General features: G+C 47.1%; 1 protein-coding gene and 2 long non-coding RNA genes across 5 annotated transcripts; 1 reads left to right on the forward strand and 2 right to left on the reverse strand.

Annotated features, from left to right (window-relative positions):
- Nucleotides 1-9,146: 9,146 nt before the first annotated feature.
- On the forward strand, nucleotides 9,147-10,139 carry LOC120677548. The gene is made up of 2 exons (XR_005676359.1): nucleotides 9,147-9,228; nucleotides 9,872-10,139. It is a non-coding gene; the product is annotated as an uncharacterized LOC120677548 (long non-coding RNA).
- A 2,573-nt stretch (nucleotides 10,140-12,712) lies between these two features.
- Nucleotides 12,713-14,963, reverse strand: LOC120678584. 2 transcript variants are annotated; one of them, XR_005676639.1, is made up of 2 exons: nucleotides 14,086-14,963; nucleotides 12,713-13,001 (listed from the first exon to the last, which is right to left on the reverse strand). It is a non-coding gene; the product is annotated as an uncharacterized LOC120678584 (long non-coding RNA). The 2 variants fall into 2 exon arrangements; XR_005676638.1 differs by having other exon boundaries at nucleotides 12,713-13,008.
- A 645-nt stretch (nucleotides 14,964-15,608) lies between these two features.
- Nucleotides 15,609-19,802, reverse strand: LOC120678586 (glutamate decarboxylase-like). 2 transcript variants are annotated; one of them, XM_039959836.1, is made up of 7 exons: nucleotides 19,690-19,802; nucleotides 18,820-19,024; nucleotides 17,609-17,809; nucleotides 17,308-17,522; nucleotides 16,557-16,810; nucleotides 16,420-16,472; nucleotides 15,609-16,290 (listed from the first exon to the last, which is right to left on the reverse strand). In XM_039959836.1, the coding sequence occupies exons 1-7, from the start codon at nucleotides 19,785-19,787 to the stop codon at nucleotides 15,814-15,816; spliced, it is 1,503 nt and encodes a 500-aa protein (XP_039815770.1). In that variant the 5' UTR covers nucleotides 19,788-19,802; the 3' UTR covers nucleotides 15,609-15,813. The 2 variants fall into 2 exon arrangements, with proteins under 2 accessions (XP_039815770.1, XP_039815771.1); XM_039959837.1 differs by lacking the exon at nucleotides 19,690-19,802 and adding an exon at nucleotides 19,127-19,301.
- Between the last annotated feature and the right edge of the window lie 7,036 nt (nucleotides 19,803-26,838).

Here is a 26,838-nt window from a genome sequence, read left to right on the forward strand (position 1 = left end):
CGGACAGGCGTTCCCGGTTGGGAAACCGGGACAACAGCGGTTTCCCAACCGGGACAAATCAACGTTTTTGTAGTAGTGGATACAGCTTACAAGGTACAATTGCCACAAGATTATAATAACCTTTACAAACTGTAGTCTAGTTTGACTGTAACCAAATAGACACAAAGATTATTACTCAAGTTCAAACTGTAGTATGGTTTGACTATAACAATGAATTATTGCATTCTTGCCCCTATTTTAAACCCCAATTATGATTTTACCTCTATGTTCTTTCACTTTGGATTTTTATCTCTACTGTTTCACGGTGAAGTCTCTGTTTACCCCTATAATTCACTCTGTTAGCCGCAGCCGGGATTTAACGAATTTAGAAAAATAAAATACCCTTCGTGATAGAATAAAAAGACATAACTACTCTTGTCTCTTCATCCACTCCCCTTACCCTCCGTTAGCCCCTGCCCATTGTTGAACCCTAGTGAGCGGCGGGCAGGAGCTGCGGGCGGCGCACGACATGCAGGAGTGGCCGGGAGCGGCGGGCACGGCCAGCAGCTGCAGCGCTTGGCCGGCGCGGTGGCTAGGGCCCACGCGCGCAAGGTGGGAGGCACGTGGAGGGGCGACGGGGCTACTCATACCCCCAGTCGTCGCCGGCGCTGTTCAAGCTGCGGGACCACCTCCACCGCAGCCCGGCGTCGCTGTTCCATAGCCCGGCCTCCTCGTCCAGCAGCCCGTCCATCTCGTGGCTCGCCGGCCGCAAGTGCAACCGGCTCTTCTCCAGCTTCGTGCGCAACGCGTTGGGCTCCTGCAACGACTACGCGCCCGTCACCAGCCTGCCGCCAGTACCGGAATTCTCTAATTCGCCGTGAGCCCCAAGCACACGGCGAAGCCTAGTAGGCATACGGCGAAGACTCCGCCGTCAGTGGCCGACGGCGAACCCCCGACAGCAGCGCCAGGCACGGCAGAGACCTAGTTTGCCGTGTGCCATCTGTCGCACACACAGCAAACACATTCGCCGTGTGTATCCAAGGGCACACGGCAAAAAAAAGGCAGACGTCATGACACCGCCGGCCTAACGGCGTGATGGAGAACTTCGCCGTGTGCCAGGAATCAGACACACGGCGAAATTTCCAACTTTGCCGTGTGACCTTGGCTTTGGCACACGGCAAAGTATTTAGGTTCGCCGTGTGCCCCTGGCTTTGGCACACGGCGAACTATGGTCAGTTCTCCGTGTGCCCCATCTAGGCACATGGCGAACTTGGTGTTCAGGGCTGGCCAAATGGTCACTTTGTCGTGTGCCTAGTCCCTGGCACACGGCAAAGTGACCAAACATATCCTTTTTATATTTTTCACGTAAATAGGACCCCATATCATAACATATATATCACAGGCATTACATATCATAACAAACATCACAGACATTATATATCACAATATATATATCACAACTAGTCACAAATAACATCAAACACATGCAGAAGTACAATGCAAAGTCCTGCAAGTTCACAAAATATCCAGAAGTTCACAAATACATATCCAGAAGTTCACAAGTCCATAAATATTGAAATAAACAAGTTTATGGCTGTGGTGGGTCGTCGAATGGTGGGGCGCCGCCGAACTGAGGCAGGAACAACTGCTGTGGGAGCGTAGGTGAGATGCCCGGCGACAATTCTGGCGTATTCGATGCCGCCGATAGATTCTGCAAAAAAAAAGTAAGACAGTAAATTGCAGGTGAGACAAAAACCAAGTTCTCAAGTTATAATTCATGAGAGGAGATATGCTACACTCGTTTACTGAAATGCATTGGGACAGACAGAACAGAAGTTCAAACTTTCATTGAAATACCTGATTTCGAATTCCTATGATAATGCATCTTGTAATTCGAGCTTGAAACTTCAGTTTCAAATTTGAATTGCATAACTAGATCGACCAAATTACCGCAAACGAATCCATGAACCTCTTCTATGAAGAAACCTTCGCCAATGACTTTATTTACAAATCAATTTCAACATTTCTATATGTAGTTTGGGATAGTTTAGCTAGTAACTTTTTTCAAAATGGAACCTACTTTAAATTTTCTACGAACTCGGATATCCAAATGAAAACTCCAAATTGAAATTTAGACACACTAGCGCTATTGCAAACGCTTTCCATTTCGCTTACTTATTTTGCCAATAAATAGAGCACAAAAGGATCAGATGTAGGTCCCCTAAATCGTTAAGTGAGTAATGTAAGTCACAATCTCTAAGTCTAAAGTTCTCTAAGTATCTAATACTTCAAAAAAAACTAAAGGGTTTTCAAGATACTCACCGGAGGAGTAGGAGGAGGAGGAGCCACAGGGAATTGCATGGCTGGGATGGGATTACCCATTTGGATAGAAAGACTTTGAATGTAGTTGTATATCTGGGCCATCTCGGCCGCCTGCTTCTGCTCGTTCTCTTGTCGTATCCTCCTCTCTTCGGCCAGTGCCGCCTCGTACGCCGCCTGTTGCGCTTGCATTCGGTGCTACAATAGTTCATGACAATGTTACAATGCAAAGCAAATACATGTACTTGGAGCTGCGATGCGTACAGCCGTGGGCGTATGGCCGGGCTATTGGCCGTGCTCCTCGCTCGAATCTGGGAGAGGGTGGGAGTGCTGGCCGTGTCTACAAGTCCATCGCTAATGTAGTAGCACCCATGTTTCTTACCTCCTCCCACCCTCATAATGACTTCTCCATCAAAGGGCTGGGAGCTCGGATCCCAGTCTGGCCCATGGACCTGTCTTCCCATCTCTGTGTACGCCTGGATACGACTGTGGACGGACGGGTTGCTGTACACCGAGGGCGGGTCGTCAGGGTTGTAGGTGACGTTGGATGTCACCTTGCCCTTGTGGGTCAGAGCCCATCCCACGAACGGGTTGCACTTCTGGCCTTCATGTGAGGACGACTGCGAAAAAGGAAGAAGTTGATAAAAAATTATGCTGAATTGAATGTTAGATTAGAGAAATGAGTCTGTGTACTGTGTACCCATTTAGCCCTGTACTCGTCGTTGAGGCTGCCTTGATGGTGCGCTGGACCTGGCATCAGCAATCGCCGCTACCGGCCAGCGTCGTGCAAAGCCTGCCACTCGGGGTCGAACCACTTGTCCACTATATGCTCCCAGCACACGGTGTCATTACGACACCACCACGCAGGAACCTACACGTGATCAAATGCATGATATGTAAGAAAAGAGACATTTAACGATGTTTTTCATCTTATAATAAATTTGAACTTACCTATAAATATTGCTCTCGGGTCAGCTTCAAATCCCTCGCCTCAGACTTCCCAATCTTCTGCTTTAGGAAATGTGCACAATAATTGATGACGCACTGGACTTGCGCCTCATAATGCATGTCCTTCACGAGTTTAACGCATCGATTGTGAGCCACAATCGCCGCCCGCTCCTCGTATCCCTCATCACACCTGTAAAAATCCTGCATATAAAGACGATGGATCATGTCATCATTAACAAAATGTTCAATAAATGTGATGTATTCACCATTTTTTGCTGGGAAAAACTTACCCAGAGCTCGCCCTTTACCCGCTCTGCCTTGTTCTCAAAGGCTCTGCCGCTCCGATCCAACTGATCGTTGTTGGCGGCGATGTAGTGGTCCCACGTCCAGGCCGGCTCGTATCGTCCTTGATAGTGGACCAGGCCTGGGAAGTGCTCCCTGCACAAAAGACCCAGGATGCCGTTGACCTTGCATTTGTGAGCACCGCCATTGAGGACAGTCCAACTCCTGCAAAAGTGATTAAGAGAAAATATTAGTTTGTACCTTGATTTTCGAGTTAGGAAATGAAAAGGTAGTAATAACATGTCAAATTACTTACATATCCCCGCACAGTCGAATTAGCGGGCGCAAGGCAACAGGTATCAGCCTATCTGGGAGTCGTGAGGGACCTCGCAACCAGACAGCCGGCGTAGAGGTATCCTCGGCCGTGTCCTCCTCCTCAGACGACTCCCCGTCCTCCTCCTGTGCGTCCGCCTGCCACTCCTCCTCCTCCCGCTCCTGCTCCTGGTCCTGGGCAGGCTCCTCCTCCTCCTCCTCCTCCTCCTCCTCCTTAGACGGCGGTACAGGCGAAGGCTCTCGACGCCTCCTGCCTCCACCCTTCCCTCCACCCCTCTTGGGTCCACCCTTCCCTCGACCCTTGCCTCGCCCCAACTCGGAACCCCTATCGGAGCCCTCACCAGCATCCAAGTGTGGCATCATTCTTCTGTACAGTGAGGCGACTGACCGTTGAAGTCCGCCGCCCGGCATCTTTCTTCAATCACCTGCAATTAAAAATAGTAAACCAATCAGCACATATATACAAAACGATCTTATAAAGAGAAAGAAAATAAATGCGACATAATTAAAAAAGTAACATAATTAAAGAAAATAAATCAATTAGTACGGATCATACATGTATTAGAAATAATCATCTTCATCGGGATTAGCTGGATCATATGTCTCATCATCACTATCACGCAAGTCGAGAAGTTCAAGCCCGTGCTCTAAAGGTGGAATTTCATCCTCATTATCATCGCCTAATTGTAATCGCTCAAGTAATTCTAGGTCCTTCGCATTACGAACCTCCTCACCAGCGTCCTCGTTATCAACCATTTCATCATCGTGTACTTCCATTTCGATCACTCCGGTTAAGTCTATCTCAAAATGCCCTTCAAGCCCATCTTCTTGAAAGAACTCCCCGTCATATGTGTTTGGGTCTATGTTGTAATCCTCATTATTTGGAATAGGTACTTTACCGTGTGGTGATACCTTGTACACAACGTCCCAACCCATAAGGCGATCATCGGTTTTGCAGGGATATGAGAGATAATAAACTTGCGTGGCTTGTTGAGCCACAATATAGACATCGTCTCCTAGATACACTGATGACTGGCGAATTTCGACTAGGCCGATATGAGGGGTCCGTCGCACTTCGTTAGGATCAAACCAATGGCATTTGAATATGATAGGCTTAAGCGGTTTGCAACCATGAAATGTGAGTTCATAGATTTCTTCAATTATGCCATAATACTCGACCCCATCAAGGCCTGTCGTACAAACTCCGGAATTTGTTGTTCTTCGATTGGGCCGACTCTGCTCGTGGCTTTTTGTGTGAAAGCAATATCCATTTACATCATATCTGGAGTATGATAAGACCCTATAGGCACAACCATTGGCAACCTGTCTCAACTCGGGACACATAGACGCATCATTTTGGGCCTGCAGGTAGAAGCATGATGGTTTGTCATACTATTCGCACAGAAAAGGAACTTCAAATGTCTAACAAGCATGATGGTTTGTTATACCTTGTGCTTGAACCAAGAAATGAAATCGGGGGCTCTTTGTCCCGCACCCGACTTAAGAAGGGCGTCAAGTTCCTGCGGGGTTGGAACTCTTCGGCGACGCCAGAATTGTTGAGTAAATTTCCTATATAAATGAGAGGTAAAGCTAGGTTCGTCAACACATACATCATGAGAGTGCGCAACTCTTCATTGACCAAGGCCTTAGGAGTCGCACCACTTGCACTTCCAAGTTGCCCTTTGAAGAGGCTGAGGTTCATTTCATTTTTGCCTTCATTGTAACGAGTGGGTGGATTATGCACGCTTGGAAGGGTTTCACCATAGTATTTTGTTTTATAGTTGGAGACCTCATCCAGAATGTATGCTTCTGCAATGAAAGCTTCTATTTTGCATTTATTTTTACATTTGGTTTGAAGGATCTTTTGTTGTCTCTACATTGAGTAGCACCAACGGCCCTGAACAGCCCCCCCCCCATCCGTGCCTCATACGGGAGGTGCAAAATCATATGCTGCATCGGATTGAAGAAGCCGGGTGGAAAGATTTTCTCCAACTTACAAAGCAACACAGGGGCCAATTTTTCCATTTGTTCAACCACAGTCCGAGACAACTCCTTAGCACATAGCTGGCAGAAGAAATTGCTTAACTCTGCCAGCACTTGCCAGACATGGTCAGGGAGATAACCTCGAACCATTACCGGAAGAAGCCGCTCAATCCATATGTGGTAGTCATGACTCTTCAGCCCATTGATTCGCATAGTAGATAAATTCACCCCTCTCCTTAGATTCGCTGCATACCCATCGGGAAACATTAAAGTTTGGAACCATTCTAGTACATCTTTCCTTTGGTGCTTCTTCAGGACGAATTCAGCTGGAGGCTTTTTCCATTTCTTACCATCTTTGGGTGGCGGAATATTCAGTTTTGGTTTATCGCATAAACTAGCTTGATCCACTCGGGCCTTAACATTGTCCTTTGTTTTATCAAGAATGTCCATGATTGTACCCCATAGTGCCTCAGCGATATTCTTTTCCGAGTGCATCATATCAATGTTATGAGGAAGAAGAAGATCATTCATGTAGGGGAGCCTCCACAGGCCCGACATCTAAGTCCAGGCATGTTCTTCGCCATAACCCACAAAACCACCGCCTTCTTTAACCCTCAACGACTGTAACCACTCACGGACCACGGCACCTGACATCATCCGTGGTGGAGGGTCATCAACCACGACACCTTTCGTAAAGTTCTTGATGTCACGTCGAAATGGATGGTCAATAGGGAGGAATTGTCGGTGCTTGTCGAACGAAGAATACTTGCCATCCTTGCCAACCAGATGAACCTCATAGCTGCCTTGCATACTGGGCAAGGGAACTTCCCGTGCACACACTAGCCGCAGAATATCGCATACGCTGGCAAGTCATGCAGTGAGTACATGTACCACACTCGCATTTTGAAATTTGTCTTTGTAGCTCGGTCATATGTCCATACACCTTCCTCCCAAGCATTAAGTAAATCATCAATAAGAGGCTCCATATACACACTCATATTATCCCCCGGATATCTAGGAATTATCAACGACAAGAATATGTTCTGCCGTTGAAAGATAACTCCAGGGGGGAGGTTGAGGGGGATAACAAACACGGGCCAACAACTGTATGGGCAGCCGTCATTCTGTAAGGACTGAATCCATCTGTTGCCAACGCAACACGTACATTTCGAGCCACCCCCGCTTCCATTGTGTTACGCCTGTCAAACTGTTTCCATGCTTCACCATCGGATGGATGTATCATCTTCTCAGGACGGTAGCATTTGCCGTTTTTGTGCCATCGCATCTGTTGTGCTGACTCCTCGGTCATGAACAGACGTTGGATTCTCGGTATGAATGGAAGGTACCGTATGATTTTCACGGGGATTTTGAGTTGTTTCTTTTGACCGTCACCAGAGTCTACCTCCAGCCACCGAGATGATTTACATTTTGTACAGTAGTTTGCGTCTGCATGTTCTTTTCTAAACAACATGCATCCCTTCGGACAAGCATGTATCTTCTCATACGGCATCTTAAGACTACGAAGAAGTTTTTGTGCCTCGTACATGCTCTTTGGAAGAATGTGTCCTTCCGGAAGCAGACTACCAAAAACCATCAACATTTTGTCAAAGCCATCCCGACTAATGCCACACTCAGACTTTAGGGCCAGTACACGTGCAATAGAATCGAATTGAGAAACATTGGTATGCCCGTGAAGTGGTTTCTGTGCGGCGGAGGGGCGGCACCGGGGCGGGGTGGGCGGGGCCGCGCCGCTGCACAGGGGCGGCGGGCCGGCCGCGGGACGGCAGCGGCGGGCGCGCCACGCAGCGGCGGTGGGGCGCGGCCGGGCCGGCGCGCAGGGGCCGGGCTGGCGCGCAGGGACGACGGCGGGGCGCGGGCGTCCGGCGCGGCATCGGGACGAGGCGGGCCGGCGTCGGGGCGGGGCAGGAGCCGGTGCGGCACGACGTGAGAGAGTGAGAGAGAGTGAAAGAGCGAGAGAGTGATGGACCAGAGCTAACGGCTAAGTGTTGCAAAGTTTGTCGTGTGCCAGATGCAAGACACACGGCGAACAGTTCACCGTGTGCCAGATCTAGGACACACGGCGAACTTAGGAGGTCGCCGTGTGCCCTGGACCTGGGCACACGGCGAAGACACTATTTCGCCATGTGCCATATACAGGGCACACGGCGAACATTTTTTTAATTTTCAATTTCAAATGATTCTTTTACAAAAATAGAAATTACACGCAATATCAGCGATTTGCCGTGTGCCTAGATTATGGCACACGCCAAACCTAATTTATTTTGTCCACATTTTGTTTTCCAAACATGTTTCACTAAATTTAACGAAATATACATTGCAAAGAATTATTAAATTAAATAAACATATCATATGAAGTGCTTATTTCAAAATTTTGTATTTTTTATGCATGTATGTCTCAATTTGAATATTTCCACTTTAATTCTAATAGTACTAAAAAATCAAAAAATGGCAAACAAATTCATAAAAATATCATGATTGCACATGAACTACTATTATGTGGTGTGTTACTCATAGAAATATTTTAGAATCCAAATTATTACTTACAAATTATTACTTACAAATCATTACACATACACACGTAACTAAAATCTTTCAAGGTATATGGATCTTTTGCGGAGAAACAGCAGTTTATAAGCAGCGTTTGTGAAACAAGTGAATAATCAAACCAAATTTTTACTAGAGACTCGGTATATGATGACATGAGTTCATGACAATTTTCATAATTTTTAGTTCACGTTTTGATTTCATATAATTTGTAAACGATTATCCATAATATTTGTATTCATGGCCTTGCTTAGAGGATTTGACCGGTTCCTTTTATTTTGCCGTGTGCAAAAGGCTCAGCACACGACGAACCCTTACGTTTGCCGTGTGCTGGAGTTAGGCACACGGCAAACCCTTACGTTTGCCGTGTGCCTAACTCCAGCACACGGCAAAGGCGACGACGTCCACGGCCGTTGGGATCGGTTAACGGGGCCATGACTTCGCCGTGTGCTGCCCCAAGGCACACGGCAAAGATGAAGGTTCGCCGTGTGCTGGGCTGTGGGCACACGGTGAATGCTGACGGCGTTGAGCTGCAGCGAACGGCCGTTAACGTGGAGCCCATTTCACCGTGGGCTGTCTGATGGGCACACGGCGAAGTCTTGATTCACCGTGTGTCGGGCCTGGTGCACACGGTGAAGTCTCGATTCGCCGTGTGCTTTCTGTTCACCGTGTGTTTAGTTCTCGGCGCACGGCAAAAGTGTTGTTCACCGTGTGCCCGAGGAAAAGCACACGGCGAACTGGGCGTCCCCACAGCCGCTGGTATCGACTCCGATGAGCTGGCCGGCGAGCTGGCCTTCGAGCTTGATGAGAACCTCCCCCGTAAGAACTTTTTGTTTACTATATCATTATTTTAGAGGGGGGTAACTTCCCCGGTGTTAGTGTATTTTACTGAAGGTTTTGACTAGATCTGCTTCTAGTTATTCAAGTTATCTAGATTAGCCTGTTTAACTTTAGACGTCAATGAGTTATGTACTCCTTTTGCTTAACATATGGACTAGATTAGCTTTACTACTAAGTAAACAAAGTCCTCAAATGATGCCAAGTCTAATTTCTTAACCTTGGAAGCTTCTATCCTGACTGAGCTACTTATTTATAAACTATAGGCCATAGCAATCAACTTGTGATGAAATTTAATAGTCCAACTATTCCATTCTTAAACCTATGTCATTGTTTTGCTAATATTACAAATTAGACATACTTTCTCAATTGCCTACCAAGAAAAGATGCAAGAAACTGGCCTGTGTCATGTATTCAAGGCTTTCGGTGGCATGGCCCCTAAAGTCCATCAGCATCTTTGATCATTCAACCACAAATCAAAAGTTCTGGCCACCAATGTCTACAAGAAGCCACAAATAAATTGTACCATCTTTTTTCCAATTTTGATCACATTCAGTTAATAAAAATTGTGTTGCTATTGCTGCTGGATTGCTGCAAGCTCCTGAATTAATATTTATGTATTCAGGTGTCGAAGTTAAACCATTCGAGCAAACCTGCTCAGGATAACAATACTACAAGTAGGACTGATGAAGCAGATTGCCTGCATACCATGTTTCTTTTGGATATGTAAGATGATATGTTATCTATCTATATGTATATATATGCATATGGTTTCAACTTACTTTTGTGTGTCATGATGCTGTCAAAATTCTGTCAAATTCTTATTCATATTCTTGTTGAGATGTTGTAATAGCAAATAAGGGTATATTCACAAAGTTTTAAAAAATTTGGGGCATATTCACAAGGGCAAAATTGTCTTGTTGACACCGTTATGTGCTGTTTATGGAGTAGGGGTAGAATGAGGCTTCGTCTATAAACAGTCAGGGTAAAAATACAAAGTGAAAGTAAGCGGATAAAATCACAATTAAGGTTCAAAATAGGGGCAAGAACGTAATTGCCCCGTAACAAAATTATACACATCTTCGGTACCATTCTTACAGTTGATCGCTTACGACATTGCATTTTTTTTATCCATGTTGATGACAGCAGGATTAAGCTACCTTTTGTAACTTCAGTAGTTTGTGTTTGTAACTTTAGGCTGTGTTTAGATCCCAAAATTTTATACCCAAAAATATCACATCGAATTTTTGGACACATGCAAAGAGTATTAAATAAAATTTATTTATAAAATTTTTTACACGGATGGGTTGTAAATCGCAAGATGAATCTAACGAGTCTATTTAATCCATCTTTTGTAACAGTGATACTACAGTAACCATCTACTAATTATGGATTAATCAGGAATTAATTAGGCTCATTAGATTCATCTCGCGATTTACAATCCATTCGTGAAATAGTTTTGTAAATAGATTTTATTTAATACTTCAAATTAGCAAGATTCCCTTTCAAAAAATTTTGGAAAACGATCTAAACACACACAAAGCATGGCGATCTGCGTTGCCACTCACTGATCCGGTTTCTATAATAGCACAATTGATTCCCAGTGTGAAGCAATCGGTGCTCGTAGCCTAAGAGGGAGAGGGGTGAATTATGCAATTTAAAACCTTAACATATGGCTCCAACTAGTTTGCACAAAAACTTAAACTAAATCAAATTATCTAGATATGCAACTACGGTTCATCTAGCATGAAACCCTCGTCCCAAAAGAGTTATGCAACCTATAGTCAAATTTAGCTTGATCTACATTAAGAATGTAAATGCACAGGCAAATATGAAATGCGTAAACGTTCTGAGGGGATGAGAGGAAGCAAACTCTCGACACAAAGATTTATCCCGTGGTATCGGTAGACACTAAGCCACTCTTAGTCCACGTTGTTGAAGCACTCTATCGAGAGTATTGCTTCTCGGCCACGAAGTCTCTGTCGGGACTCTTTTAGCCACAAAGATTTTCCAAGTCATCATGGTCACCTTGACCTTGAAGTCCACTAAGGAGCTCCCCTACGAAGGATGGGGGTTTTCACGTCCTCCGCACAAAACCGTCCACACTGCTCCACACCAAGCCGGAGGTTTGTAGACTGGCCGGCAAGCCACCAAGACTCCAAGGTTGGTTGGCGCACCAAGATACAATATTGGTTCACTCTAGAACCATGGCACAAGGTGCAACACCTTGCTCACTCACTCACTCAAGAGCTAATCTAACACTTACACTCTTAAAGCTTGTGCTGAACCTAAGGATTTGATCAATATGCACTTGGATGGCTTGGAGATGTTTCTTCAATGTGTTTGTGGGTTCTCTAGACTCCAGCAAGCTTCAGATGACCCGGGGTGCGGCATATGTATATCCATCCAACACGAACTAGCCGTTTGTTGTTGTTGTCCTTTTTCTGCGTACAACATCAGACAATCCGATGGGGGACATCGGAATAACCGGTCACACTGTGTCTGAATAGTAGCTGTTGGACAACTGACATAGTGGCAGACTTGCGTCATTGCTCTGATGTCTTACTCCGATGGGGCGTCAGATAAACCGATGCTGAAGCTCTTTCACCTCGGCTCCCTGCTACAATGCTGACATCATTGCTCCGATGCTTTGCTCTGATGCACCGTCAGTTGAACCGGTGCTGAAGGCTTTTTCTCTAGTGCCCTAACAAGCTCTCTGGACAATGCTCCAACGCTTACTTCAACGGGGCCATTGGATAAACCGGTGGTGCTATGGTTTTACACTTGAGTTCCAATCACACAGTAAATTAGTCTGGTACTAGTGAGTCGATTATTCCAGTGCATGGTCATAGGAAGAACCGACAGCCACCGGTTATTCCGGTGCAACTGATTTTTCTTGTTTTCTTCTTGCACTTGTCCAACTCATCGTGGCTGTCTCATTCACTACGACTTGGACATCTCGACGGTGAATTGAAAATCTCGACGGTGAATTGGATATCTCGGATATGGTTTGGACTTCATCTATAAGACCTAAAAATCCTACAAATATGATCTCGCAAACTTGTTAGTTCCATTGATTGGGTTGTGATTCGAGCTTCAAAATCACTCGAAATAGCCTAAATGGGATCAGTTCGTTACACAGTACGTATTTAGCTCTGAGTATAAGTTAGCTCTGAAGATTCAGGCGGATGCTATGAAGATTCAGGCGCGACGGGGCATATATATATACTCTATTCGTTTCAAAGCTCTCTTGTTTTAAGCTATACTAGTAGAGTGGCACATGCGGCACGCACGTGTTCTGCGTTGGAAACAAAATTTTATAAATAAACAACAGTTTTACTTTTTGGCAAAGGTGTATTTGGATTATATATTCATAGAAAAATAAAAAAAATATTTATAGCAAAGATGTATGTGTGACACGGAAAGGTAAATATACAACCATCCTAGAAACAAATAGAATACTATATATGGATAAAATTAAATATCTTGATCATAAACAAGTTATGAAATTGATAATTAATTGCTAGTGTATATTTACAGATATGTATCTACAGGAGAACAAATTTCGGTTACAAAACTAAACAGTGATCACTGCCTATACAAATGTTTCATATTTTGCAATATCACCAGAAAATTGTCAAGACTCGAAAAATAAATGAATAGCTCTTGTGAAATCCACATAGCACTATGGCATAGAGCAGCAGACCCTACCTCCCTCCTTTCTCCCTGGGCCTTCCATCCCTGACCCTGACTCTCTGTAGACTCTCCATCTCTATATCAGCACGTGGCCATGACAAGTAAACTCTACGACTAGTGGTAGATATTTTAACAACAAATTAACGAGCTACAATATTGAACAAACATAAAAAAAAATTTAAGTTTGCTCCAAATCTCTTGTTGTGTCGGACTGCAAATGGAATGATTTAACACCAACATCATCAAAAGCCAATGCATCCAAGGTATATTGCGTGATACCAGAAAGCATTATTAACCATCAAATTAAGATCTGATGGATAAAAATTTAGAAACTGTTGTACGTGCGTTGCTACAAGCATAAAAATTTATATTAGCTTAATGTTTTCACGAGGACATGCCAATAAAAATCAGTGGCTTCTTTCAGAATAAGTGAGCAAATAAATAAGTTCTGCAGCAAAGTTATGATATTGCATAAAGCATAATTTACTCTAATTAATGGAACAAAGCCTCGACAAATTTGGACAAATAACTACCTCAGAGCATATGAACTTAATATCTGTTATATTAACATATTAATCAGATTTCGCAAAAAATATATATTAATCAGATGAAAGGACCAAGAAAAGAAGAGTATTTTTGGAACATATGTTGTCGAGCATGAGAATAATATAGGATGAAGATAATACACAAACGTGATCACAGGAGCATGGGAGTTGGAACCATGTCAAAGGAGCAGGTGACTTAGGGTCTGTTTAGTTCATTTTGCAAAAAAAAATTGCAAAGGAATCTTGGTCATTTGAAGTACTAAATGAAGTCTATTTGCAAAACTTTTTGCATAGATGAGTTGTAAATTGCGAGACGAATCTAATGATGCTAATTAATCCATGTTTAATCAATAATTAGCGGATGGTTACTGTAGCACCCCTGTTGCAAATCATGGATTAAGTTGGCTCATTAGATTCGTCTCGCGATTTACAGCCCAACCATGCAAAAAGTTTTGTAAATAGACTTTATTTAGTACTTCAAATTAGCAAGATTCCTTTTCACTTTAATGTGTTTACGGCTTTTTTGCGTTTACATGTAAAGAACTAAACAGGGCCTTAGAAACTGAATTCATAAGAGGACAGGCTAGTAATGCATCACCTTGTGTCCTTATCCATGGCAACCAAAAGCTTCAGGACCGTGGCATCCTTGAACTCCCGGTGCAATGCATCCCTGCACCAGTGTGTTTTTTTCCAGCAAGGGCCATGCCCGAATTTCATTACCAAACGAGTAACGAAATTACCTGCACCAGTGTATTGAAGGACGCCAAGTTTAGCTCAGGCATTATATATGTAACGAAGGACGCCAGGTTTAGTCAGGCATTATATCGAACATCCAGCGAGCACGTAGTGTCCAACCATGGCACCCTACCATGCCCAGTTGCCCACGGATGCCCGGATGCTCCTAAGTCGGCTGCAGCGATGGCCTGGTCCAGGTGCTGCTGGGCGATGTGCTAATGTGAGCCATGGCGCAGTGACGCTGGCCGGCGGTGCATGGTCGGCAGCGTAGCTTGGTGTCCCGTGAGCTTGCAAGACGGTGGTGTAGCTCAGGGCCCACTTGGACGATGCGAGCAGACCGGACGAGGCAAGAGGGGGAGGTAGCTGTGAGCGGCATCGAGCGCACGGCGAGCGGGAGGAGAGACGGAGGAGGCCGGATAAGGTGGGAGGCGGAGGAGGCTGTGGCGGCGGCCGTAGCGGCGGAGGAGAGCACCATCGGGTTGGGCTGCCCCGACAGCACCATCCTCCGAGAATCCAAGCCGGGGAGACCGTACCTCTCACTCGGCGCAGCGGGAGCGCTCGCGGGCGACGGCGGAGTAGGGGAGGAGGCCGCGGTGGCTGCCGCGAGGCTCGAGCGACGGTGAGGGTGGGGAAGAGCGCTGGGCGCGTGGCGAGCGGGATGAGGGGAGGTGGCGTGCGCGCGGGCGGCGGTGGCATGCGCACGGCGAGTGGGGGCGTGCGGCGGCGTGCGCGTGGGCGGCGAGCGAGGAGGCGGTGGTGCGGCAAGCGGGAGGTGGGGAGGCGGGTGAGAAAAAGATTAAGTTTTGGGCAGAAACATCCCCTAACATGTGATTTACATGGATCTTCACCTCCTCCTACCTCTGTCAGATCCGACACGCGGGTCCAGTGTGAGGAGTATGGCAGGCCCGATCTGAGTGAGAAAAGTTTTCAATTATTTTTTATCTTTATAGTATAAATAGATATAGATCGTTTAATTTAGATATTTCTTTCTAGGTACCACAATTTATATAGTGTTTATATTTCAGTGAGTAGAAAAACTATACATCTAATACTACCACAATTTTAAAACGCAAGGAGAGTATGTCTAATGTCTCTATGGTCGGCATGCGCCTCCGGCTGGGGCTCACCACGGCCGTCGTCGTCTCCTCGCGCGACGCGGCGAGGGAGGCGTTCACCACGCACGACCACGGGCGCCTCGCCTGGCACGCCGTCCCGGACACCGCCCGCGCCCTCGGATTCTCGGAACAGTCCGTGATATGGCTGCGGAGCTCCGGCCGGCGGTGGAACTTGGAAGTCCCGGCCTGCGCGTTCGCGGCATCGTGGCGCCCGCGATCGCAAGGCGCGCGTCCTGGTGGGGTGCGTCGGCCAGGTCGTGTTCCATGCTCATGATTCTAAGCCCTGGCAGAATTCCAACATTATTTTCGGTTCGTCCTGAACATTGCCATCCAAAACATAAACGGCCAGATCTCGTGCTACCCGGAACAAGATCACAGCAAAGAACGCACGGAGTTTGACTACGCATACAATGATACAGGCTTCAAGCACAGATACACGAGCACATACGTACAAACCATCCTCCTCCACGCGCCAATCAGCACGGCCCGGTCTTCTTCTTGTTCACGGCGTCCCTCCAGCGCGCGGCGACCTCCCGCTCGATCTCCAGGACGCTCTTCCTGGCCACGACGCCGCCGTCGCCCGACTGCGCCGCGGTGGCGCTGGCGACCCGCACGGCGTGGGTGGCGCGGGCGTCCAGCTCGCGCAGGATCTTGAGGACGTCATTGACGAGCCGCTCCGAAAAGCTCCGGCTGAAGTCCTCCCGGATGACGACGCGGAGCACGGCCACGTGCTCTGCGTCCGCCGGCATGGTGTACGCCGGCACGATCCACCCGAATCGCCGCAGGTTCTCCGAGATGTCGAACACGCTGAACCGGCTACTGTCCTTGAGCGAGAAGGCGACCAGCGGCACGCCGGCGTCCTTGGACAGGATGTCGAACCGGCCAGTCGCTGCAATGCCCTCCCGCAGGATCGCGGCGTTCTCCATGCAGTTCTCCATGATGTTCTTGTACCCCTGCAGGATCCAGCAGTTAGTTTTGATGAATGGAATTCAATCTGCCATTCTGTTCCCGGTGCACACATTGGTCTTCAACGATACTATTCAGGAACCTTATAATGCATACAAGGATAAAGAGGAGAATACCTCGAAGCCAAGGCGAATGAGCTGATAGTACTGTGCTATGATCTGACTAGAACCTGCAGAGATGTTTCTAAGCTATCAGTTTCCTGCAATGTGAGAAAGACCAAAAGAACTGAATGGCACAGACCTGAAGGAGATACCTTTGGAGAAGTTGAGCGTGAACGTAGGCTGATCTGTCCCTAGGTAGTTTATATGGAAAATGAGCTCTTCAGGCAAATCCTCCTTGCTCCTCCAAATTACCCAACCAACACCAGCGTAGACAAGGCCATACTTGTGCCCACTGACATTGATGCTCTTCACTAGCGGCAGCCTGAAGTCCCATACAAGCTCAGGGTACAGGAAAGGCGCTATGAATCCTCCGCTCGCAGCGTCAACATGAATCGGCACATCCCACCTTCATTGGATGTAAAACAGAGTAAGCATCTTGACAGAAACCTGGGCAGAGTATGTTGCATTGCTGTGCTTTGCATCAACAGTTCTGGTTTTATGCTTAAGAAAGATGTCGAATGCGTTGTTTGCTATGATTTCAGGAAAATACCAGCTACACAGCGCATTGTGGAAAGCATAGTTAAAAAGGAGTAAAACGCCAGTGAGCTATGATGGCACCATTGGCAATGCTCATTTTTGGAAATTAGTTCCGACTTACCGATGGCAGTCTATGTGTTCCACAATAATTCAAGCAGGGTTCACTTTCAGAAATAAGTCAGCAGCTTTGCTTTCAAGAATTTGTTTAATTAAGGCTTATCAAAAACTTATAACAATGATTGATCACCACTTCGAACCCCAAAACATACATCAGGCCAATGCAGCTAGACCAAGGAACCATGATGGCTGCATTCGGAAGATAGTACCTAAAGCCCTAGAGGCTTAGACAGCAGATAAAGTGCTTACCCAGTTTCCTTGTTCTTTTCGGTAAGAAGGTCATTCAATTGCTTGACATCTTCAAACTCTCCTGTGAGAGTAGATCCCAAGATAGCCGCAACACATATGGTGTTCTCATCCACCATCTCAACAGCCTTGACAGGGTCCATGACGTAATATCCTTCAGATAACTTCACCTCCTTTAGCTCTACTTCAAAATATCTTGCGAATTTCTCCCAGCAAACCTAGCAACATTAGAAATCACCGCAGGCATTTATCAGACACTCGTGGTTTACGATCATCTTATTTGATGAAGTATACAAGCAAACACCTGAACATTAGCACCAGTGACAATGTTGGGTTTGTCATACGGCTTCCCCTGTTCCTTCCTCTTGTTTTGCCATGTCCTCTTGAATGCTAGGCCTGCAAGCATAATTGCTTCTGAGGATCCCACTGTTCCAACCCCGACAGCGGTCTCATCCTCCTTAATCGGTGCGTTGAACAGGTGAGCTATCATATTTACGCAACGGTTCTGCAAAGATATCAGCAAGCAATAAGCAAATGTGCAACAGTAACTAAAAAGACGGAAGTATGTTATTAGCAAGTAACAGTCATGCAAATGGTCAAAGCAGCATTAGCCAACGGACAAGTGCTAGCATAGTTATTATTGGCCCAGATCAGTCAAACACACACAAGTAAAACCGCCTGTTACAATTTGCCACAGCTCATTGTCTCATACATCTGAATTCTGAACTGAACTACTCGATTTTGTTTCTCTGTCACTGAAACAAATTGGTCCGGCTGTAGGCTGTTACTACTTAGTCGTGCAGCAGAAACTGGCAAATGCCAGGCACTTTCAGGAAGACGGATTGGACAGTAGGGACACCCAAAGGCAGTCAGTGAATCAGGCATGCCAATTGCCAACATCACGCAGGAAATTAGAACAAACGAGTGATGTTTTCATAACTGTATCATGTGAGCTAGACAGCCAAGTAGCTTTCATCCAACCTCTGTTTCGCTTGCACAAGAGGGACCCACACAGGCCAGTAACATTATTACAGGCATACCGATTATTTGTTTTTTTTTGGGAGCAACTTTTTTATTTTGTTCCCCTTTTTTGGAAGATCAACGTTTATGAAGTATTCAGGTTATAGAAAAAATATATACTAAAAACTTATTCTTGAGACAATCACACTGTCCGAAACTTTTAATAGTACTAATCATCCAAACTGATGACTTTTTGTTTTGTTTGAAGCCCAGATGCTTGGGGATTTCAGAGTTCTTGGGGACTTCAGACTTCAGAGTCCAGACGGTCAGACCCTCTATTCTTGGCATCGATCGGGTCCTAAAAGATTATAGTACAGGTCTCCATGGCTTGATATAGAAATCGGAAAGATGGAAGCACAAGACTGACAGAACCTTGTCAGCAAGTTGAAATCAACAAGAACAGAAAGTCAGAAAGCAACTTTTTTCGCCTCTGAAGCGATTCCAAAAGATTTCAAGCTTTGGCGGAACTAGGAAGAAGATAGAAAGTAGTAGTACCTGGAGCTCCGTGGTGACGGGGTACTCGTCCATGTCGACGTAGTTCTTGTTGATGGACCCCATGATGAGCTTGTCGCACTCGGGCTCCATCCAGGTGGAGACGAAGGACGCCAGGTTCAGCCGCGGGTTGCCGTCCAGCATCAGCTCGTCGTTGATGATCTGGTACGCCGCCTCCCGCGGGATCGACCGCTCCGGCATCCGGTACCTGCAGCGAGGAGGGGGGGGGGGACAGAACAGAGCACGCACCAGGTCAGATCAGCAGCGGCGGCGGCACAAGCGAAACCGTGCCCGGGCCGGCGGGCGTCACCGCGGCAGGTGCTCGCGCACGTAGCGCGACGCGAAGGTGCACGCGACCACGGCGTCGGCGTCCCGGGCGATGGAGCTCGCGTGCGAGAGCACCATGGCTCCCTGCCTGGTGGTTGTCGGCGTAGGTGGTTCGGCCTGTGTGGTGGTGGTGGTACAGGGAGAGGGTACAGTGGTGTGTCGCGTGGTGGTGGTGCTGTAAAAAACGCGGTCGGAGGGGGTGAACGGACGCACTCTTTTTAATTAAGAGAAAGTAACACGATTTCTCCTGTCGCGGAAAAATCCTCGAACCTGGCCCATGTTCGTGAGAGCCAAAGGCAAGCCTGATAGCGAGGACAGCGATGAAATTTTTTTACCCATGGGTAGAAATTCGTCCCAACTAGAATTCGAACTCGCAACCTCGTAGCAACGACCATACCTCAGCTCCTCTACCCAACTAGACTAGGAGCTTTGGTACTAATAATGGAAGCCGCGGTGAGGTGGCCCAACCATGGGCCGCCGCGCGGCCACCGCCGGGGCGAAACGGAACTGCTGCCTGCCACTACCAGTATCAGCACAGCAACTGACCGTGGGAGCGGGTCGCGGACGTAGCGAGACGCGAAGAAGGTGGAGGTCACCGGCTCGGCGTCCGTGCCGGCCCCGGTCGCGGCCACGCTGACCACCATCGCCTCTCGCGTACGTACGGGGCGGGCGGCCGGCCGGCCGGACGGACAGCGACGGCGCGCGCGCGAGCCCCCAACCGACCGAGGAGGGGAATCGATTCGCCCCCGCGGGCGGAGGCGGAAAGGCAACGGCGACGCGTCGGGAGGCAGCAGCGAGCGAGAGCGGAGAGCAGGTGCGGGTGCGGGTGCGGGTGCGGGTGCGGGTGCGGGGCGTGTCCCGGGTGGTCTCGTGTCGTCAGGGGCCCGGCCACGACGGGGACGGGGGGGTTATAGCGGGCGGGTCGGGCGCCGGCTCGGCCGCTCGGGACGCCGCGCGGCCGGTTGTTTCGGTGGCGTGGCGCGCGGCCGCGCCGCGAGGTGTCCGCGTGGTGGCGGGGCGGGGCGTGGCGTGGGGCTCTTGAGGGAGTAGTTGTTTATTGCGGATCCTCCCGCGCGATCTCGCGGCCGCGTCACTGCGTCTGCGTGTCGCCGGCGCCGAGAGCTCGGGTGGCAGCCACAACCGGCCGGCTCCGTTGAGTGTGAACAGCGTTGTTCTGATTTGAAAGAAGCGAAGTGAGCGCGCGGATCCTCTGCGGATCGCGAGTTCTGCCAACCGCGTCCTGGACTTCTGGTCGTGCGTGGTTGGACTTTCTGGGGTGTTCTTGTGAGAGTGGGTTAGACTAACTTCAACAGGAAGGGCAAACGTATTTTTGCCTCTCCGCTCGGCACTATTCCCGCGAGGGATCCTCAGGAGGCAAACGTGCAAGGCAGCTTGCCTTCAAGGAAAGAGGCGATGCAATCTCTCCTAGAAGGCATCCGCAGGGGCGCCTCGGGGTCAACCGACTCGCCTTCGCGCCGCAGCTCGGAACGGAAGGTGGAGGCACCGTCCACCGTCCCCACTGCCATGGTCGCAAAGGACCCGCGCTCGAGGCTGCCGCGGAGATCGACCGGCGGCGCGCAGATCCGAGCCCGAGCTCGGCCATGGCCTTCGCCGCGCGCGGATCCGGCGTTGTGCGGGCCTCCGCCTCAGACAGAGAGGAGGAGGAGGGAGGGAGGGCGCGGAGGTGGCCGGCGCGCCATGGCCTTCGCGCGGCGGAGGGGGGTTGGCCGCCGCCTTGCCGCGCGACCGCCCCATGGAGCTCCCCGCCCGCGTCCACCGGCGCAGGCCAGGTCGAGCTTCCCGCCCGCACCGGCCCCGCGGCCGGATGGGGAGCAGGAGGCGGCGGGATCCGCCCGCACCGGTAAGAGGTTCTCCACTCTGAGTCTTGGGGCGGCGGCCGCGGCGAAGGCGAAGGCGGCGTACGACGCGCCGCGCGCGCCGGTGCGTGGCGTCTCCGACGAGCGGGACGACAGGGTAAGGGCTGTGCCCTCGTCGCCCCCCTACAACGATCCCGGCCAAGAACGGCGGGGCAGCGAGGCCTCTGCGTCGAGGAAGCGTGCCCTCGTCGCTCCTCTCGCTGGCTGCCGCTGGTGGCGGGAGGGGAGACGGAGGGGAGCAGGGGGCGGCCGTATCCGCCCGCACTGGCCCCCGGCGATATGGAGAGCAGGGGGCGGCGGGATCCGCCCGCACCGGCCCCGCAGCGGGATGGGGAGGAGGCAGCGGCGGAGGCCTTCTTGGGCCTCCCGAAGGCGGCGGCGGAGGCCGAGCCCTGCCCGCGCGGGCCGGCGGGCCGGCGTGCGGGAGGGAGGCATAAGGGAGGGAGGGAGGCGGGGGCCGGCGCAGATGGAGGCGGAGGGCGAGCGGCGTGGTGGCGGAGGTGGATTTGCAATTGGCACTGCTGTTGGAGTACCCTATAAAAAAGTGCCTCTTCTGGTCACTATACATCGAAAGGTAAATTAGCTTTGCCTCTCCAAAATGCCAATTGGCTGTTGGAGTCAGTCTTAGAGCGAGACCGTTGCGGTGGCTCAGAGTTCAGGTAGGATTTTTTTTTTTGAGAAACTTGCAGGAGCATTTTAAGAGTTCAGGTAGGATCAAACGGAAGAACAGAGGGATCGACAAGCTTTTCACATCGAATGATCACGCGCACATGTACGGTGCCAATGCTACGCTTTACTAGCACTTCGGCAGTGCAACGGACCCGACCACATGTGCTGCTGCGGTGCTGCCTGGGCTGCCTTCGCCGTAGGGAGGTCGCGCTTTGACAGGGAAGGATGCGTTGGGATTATCTGTGGCCCCCGCTTTTTTTTTAAATAGGCCATGAGCTCTGGCAAATCATTTAAGAGAGAAGGTGATGCACCCGTGCGACCGCGCGCTCAACACGAGCGGGCCACCTAGCCACCAGCAGCCCCCTCGGTGCGGTACCGGGGATCGAACCCGGTCGGCAGCTCCTTGGAGCTCTTGCCACTGCGCTACTGCACCGTCCGCCGGCCCCGCTTCCAAGGCTGCAAAGGCCAACTACCTATGCCACCCGGCCGTCCAGAGGCCTGTTTGGATTTACTCCCGTCCCGAATTACTAATTTTTTTAAACATTAATTTTACTAAGCATCCTAACATGATCATTTAAATGTATAGTAAAAATTATACATCTAAAAAAACCAAAATGACTAATAATATAGAATGAAGTGAGTACCAGCTAATGGATCAAACAAAACCTGCTAATACATAGCTAAAGTACTTATATCATACGTAGCTAAATACAATTAATCTAGCTAACCAGCTAATGGATTAGCTGGACTAGTCTATCAACCCGTGCTCCCGTACGGGCTAACTATAATTAATATAAGAATGAGGTTAATAATTACAATTATCTATCTCACGCCCTTTTTCATCTACTAAATATTCTAACACATACTCTAAAATATATATTTATCATTATCTAGTTACAATAGATTTTATTTTACATCACATCTCCATATGTATTCGATATATATATTATTGAACTATTTGTTTGTGAATTGGTATTCTTATCTTGACTTAGTAATGTCATTATGAGGAGAGATGTGAGGAGTTTTATCTCCATATATTTTGCTGACTTAATAGTGTCATTACGAGGAGAGATGTGAGGAGTTTTATCTCTATAAAATCTAACTAGTATAGTTATCAAGTTCTCAATCTCGGTAGGTGTACACTAATACTGGTCTAGTACCTCGAGATGTTACACCATAAATAGAATCCCTTCATAGCGTTATTAATGGCTTAATGCATTAATGTGAGTGAAAATTCGAAGGCGGGCGGATGTATTGCTTGTACAAGCCATATAGAATCCCTTGCCTGATTTTCCTGTGTTGCATTTGTCACCCGACATATCCTATCAAATTATCAAACATAGCTCTGCTCAAAAAAATTATCAAACATAGCTTTACCGATATCAACTTTTCTTTTATAAGATTCCGAGATCAGCTTTGGTCCCATCATGGACTAACGCGCACAAGCAAAATATCAAGGGGGGAAAAATCTATTTTCCCTTCCTCAACTATCGCAAAAGTCTGATTTTCCTCCCTTAGCTGCAAAATTGGATATCCAGCCTTCTCCAACTATCAAAACTATTTGTTTTACATCCCTCGGTGGTTTTACAAGTGGTTTTACATTTTTTTTAAAGATTTTCTTCCTTATATATTTTTCCACTCAATTGAGGCAACAAGTATGGTTCAAAAATCATAAAAATTGGCATAGTAGTAGAGGAGAGTGCAAAGTACCTGATTTTGCAAAGTTTAAATCTAAAAAAATTTGAAACTAAAAATTTTAAAGAAGAAAGAATTCAAAATTCATTGAATTTTCAAGACATCAAGATGAGCTCCATCTTTGAAAAAAATTGGAACTGTGTCACACATATTAGAGGTATATCACTAGGAAATTTTTGTGATTATTGGTTCTATAACAAAATTTGAGGTTTGTTATGAAGGGTTAAATCTGAGCCAAATTTTATACTATTTATTTATTTTCCCATAATTTGAAATACACTCAATGATTTGCATATGTATAAATCAAATGTGCAAATGATTGAGTAGATTTTCAATTCTATGAAAATAAATAAAAGGGATAAAATTTGGCTCAAATTTAACCGTTCCTAAGAAACTTAAATTTTTTCTACAGAACTTATACTTATTAAAATTGTATATTGATGCACCTCTAATATGTATTATACACTTTAAATTTTATCAAAGATGGAGCTCATCTTGATGCTTTAAAAATCAATGAAGTTTGAATTCTTTCTTCAAAATTCCAAATTTGTTTAAGTTTCAACTTTAAAAAGTTATAGCATTTTATTATATTTAATCTCCTCTACCACTATGCCAATTTTTGTAATTTTTTATTCACTTTGCTACCTCAATTGAGTGAACAAAAGAGAAGGAAGAAAAATCTATGAAAAAAAGTTAAAAAACCACTTGTAAAACACACCAAGGGAGGTAAAACAAACAACTTTGACAGTTGGAGGAGGCTGGGTAACCAATTTTGTAGTTAAAGGATGAAACTACCTCCCTTTGACAGACTTCTATGAAAGATGAGAGAGGAAAAATACACTTTTTCCAAATATTAAATATCTCAAGACCTTTGGACTATTCTAAAGGCCCATTGGTCTTTACCCAACTCACGGGATAAGATTTGTGTTTTGGTAGGCGCTGGCCTTGCCAGGCGTTTTTTTTTATTTTTTATTTTTATTTTCGTTTTTACAAAAATATATTTTCGATTCGGAAATTTACAGGAATATACCCCGGCCGCGCGCTGCCGGGCGGCCGGGATCTGGCCACCCGGCAGCGGGGCGGCAGGGACATTTTTGAAAAAAAATTCACGGAGAAAATTACACGCAGGTCCCTGAGTGCCGGTCGCCCGGCAGCGGGGCGGCAGGTCCCTGGGGACCGGTCGCCCGGCAGTGGGGCGGCAGGCCCCCCAGGCCGCTCGACAGCGGGGCGGCCGGCCCTAGCTGCCCGGCTGCAGGGCGGCCAGCTCTCCCACCCTTATATAAGGGTTGGCTGGTCCCCCCACTCCTCATTTGCATCACTAAAATTCCAGAAACCAAGAAAAAAGAGGGAGGGAGGGAGGGAGGCGAAGACCTGCCGGATTTTCGAGCCGGCGACTGTAGGTAACCAAAATTTTTCTACGCTTTACAAATAGATTATGTTGTAATTATTTTTGTTGAAATAGTAGATTAGCAATCAATTTAATTATTGTTAGGAGTGATTAGTGGTACATTTAGGTGCAATTACTTGTAATGATTAGCGTAGATACAGTATATTTAGTGTTAGATTAAGTATTAGAAATTACTAGAAAATTGTTAGAGAAGTATTAGAAAGTCTTAAAAATTGGAAGATAATATTAAAAAATTTAGAAAATGTTAGAAAATTGTAGAAAGTATTTTGTTGAAACAGTATTTTAGTAATCAGTTTAATTATTATTATGAGTGATTAGTGGTACGTTTAGGTGTAGTTACTGATAATGATTAGCGTTGATATAGTATATAAGCAATCTGATTTGCTCACTTGTGATTGCCAGGGCTCAGCACCATGGCATCCTCAGGATCCACCTACATTCCATGGAGTAAGGTGACGGAAACAGTCCCCCAAGGAGTCCAGGTGCCTATGTGTTTTTGCGGATCCTTATGCAAACTAATGAAATCAAGGGTTTTGGGGGACGACTTTGGCAAGAGGTTCTTCATGTGCGAGAATTACGAGTACGACCAGCCCAAGCATTATGACAAGGACCGAGCAAAGGTACTACAAAACACTATCAGAGTTTGTCACTTTCAGATGTAGTAATGACTTCTAACATAATTTGGGGAAAGACTCCACCACCTCTATGTGATTTCATGCAGTAGTTAGACACCGAGCAATCTCAGCAGGATAAGGACCACGTGGGGCGTCAAGAAAGGTGGGCTGCACAAAGGTGGCAACAAATGCTGCATGAAGAACAGATGAAGGAGAAGCGCAAGAAAAACCAGTAAGAGATTCAAAAGAGGATTGCAAAAGTGGAACGTCAGAAGGTAGAGGAACGTGAAGCTGATAGGGAGAGGAAGCGAGAGAGGGCCCGCCGTGCTATGGAAGCAGGGTCTGAAGCTATTAGGAAGGGAAAATATCCCCGGTGCACTCAGTAAAGCACCACCATGTAATCCTGGCATTTTACATTTCCTAAGACATGTTAGGTTTACTTACAACACGAGGTTATCGTGTTGCACATGCCATGCTTTTCATTGTTTAAGTACCTAGTAGTACGAACGCCTTAGGCCTCTGCTTTGTAATCGTAGCATTGTTTACAAAACTGTATTGCAAACCGAAAATTTATAATTCGTAACTATCCTTCTATTTTCAGTACACTACATTTAGTGAGCAATCTAATTGAACCAACCTACACATTTAGAACTGCAACCAAGAAATCTTACTACACAAATACCTTCGTAATATTACATGCTACAATCTGGTGCAAATACATATCCATACATAATGAAATGTAATTATACATACAGGTCGGAATACATATCCATACATCTGATTCAAATATATATGCACACATAACGAAATATAGACGCGACGGGCTCCAAAATGCGGAGGTAATCCATCAGTGGGATTTCCAGAAGGTCCAACCTCAGCACCAACATTATCTTCTTGCATTTTAGGGCACTTCTTGTAAGTGTGATCATCTGCTCTACACAAGTTGCATCGTTTTTTCTTCTTTCCTGCCTCAGACTCATCCATTCCGTTACGGATACAAAGTGTCTGCCGTTGACCTACCCCTCTCCTAGCATCTGGATTGGGAATGTACATTGGAGAGATATTTGGTATAGTGGATGGTACCAGACTGCCTATGCCATATATCTCATGGCCCCAAGTGTGCACAGCGGTTTCTTTTCTGTAATATTGTGAAACAAAAACCCCAGGATCCAACCCAGATTCTGAACATGCCGCAATGACATGGGAGCATGGTAAGTGAAGAAGCTATGGCTTCTTGCATCTGCAAAAAAACCTTGCCTTCCGGCGTTACCAAGCAATCCTGAACGACCCTTTGTCTGCGGACACCCTGCCCTGTCCTGTCCTTGCATGAAATCTTAAACCTTTGATCCTTTGTGCCCATGGAGACCACTCTGTGATATTGAGCCTTTTCAATCTTTTCTTTCATATAGTTAGTGACCCTATTACAAAAAAT

This window comes from Panicum virgatum, chromosome 6N, assembly GCF_016808335.1.
Source record: "Panicum virgatum strain AP13 chromosome 6N, P.virgatum_v5, whole genome shotgun sequence".
NCBI classification, from domain to species: Eukaryota; Viridiplantae; Streptophyta; class Magnoliopsida; order Poales; family Poaceae; genus Panicum; species Panicum virgatum.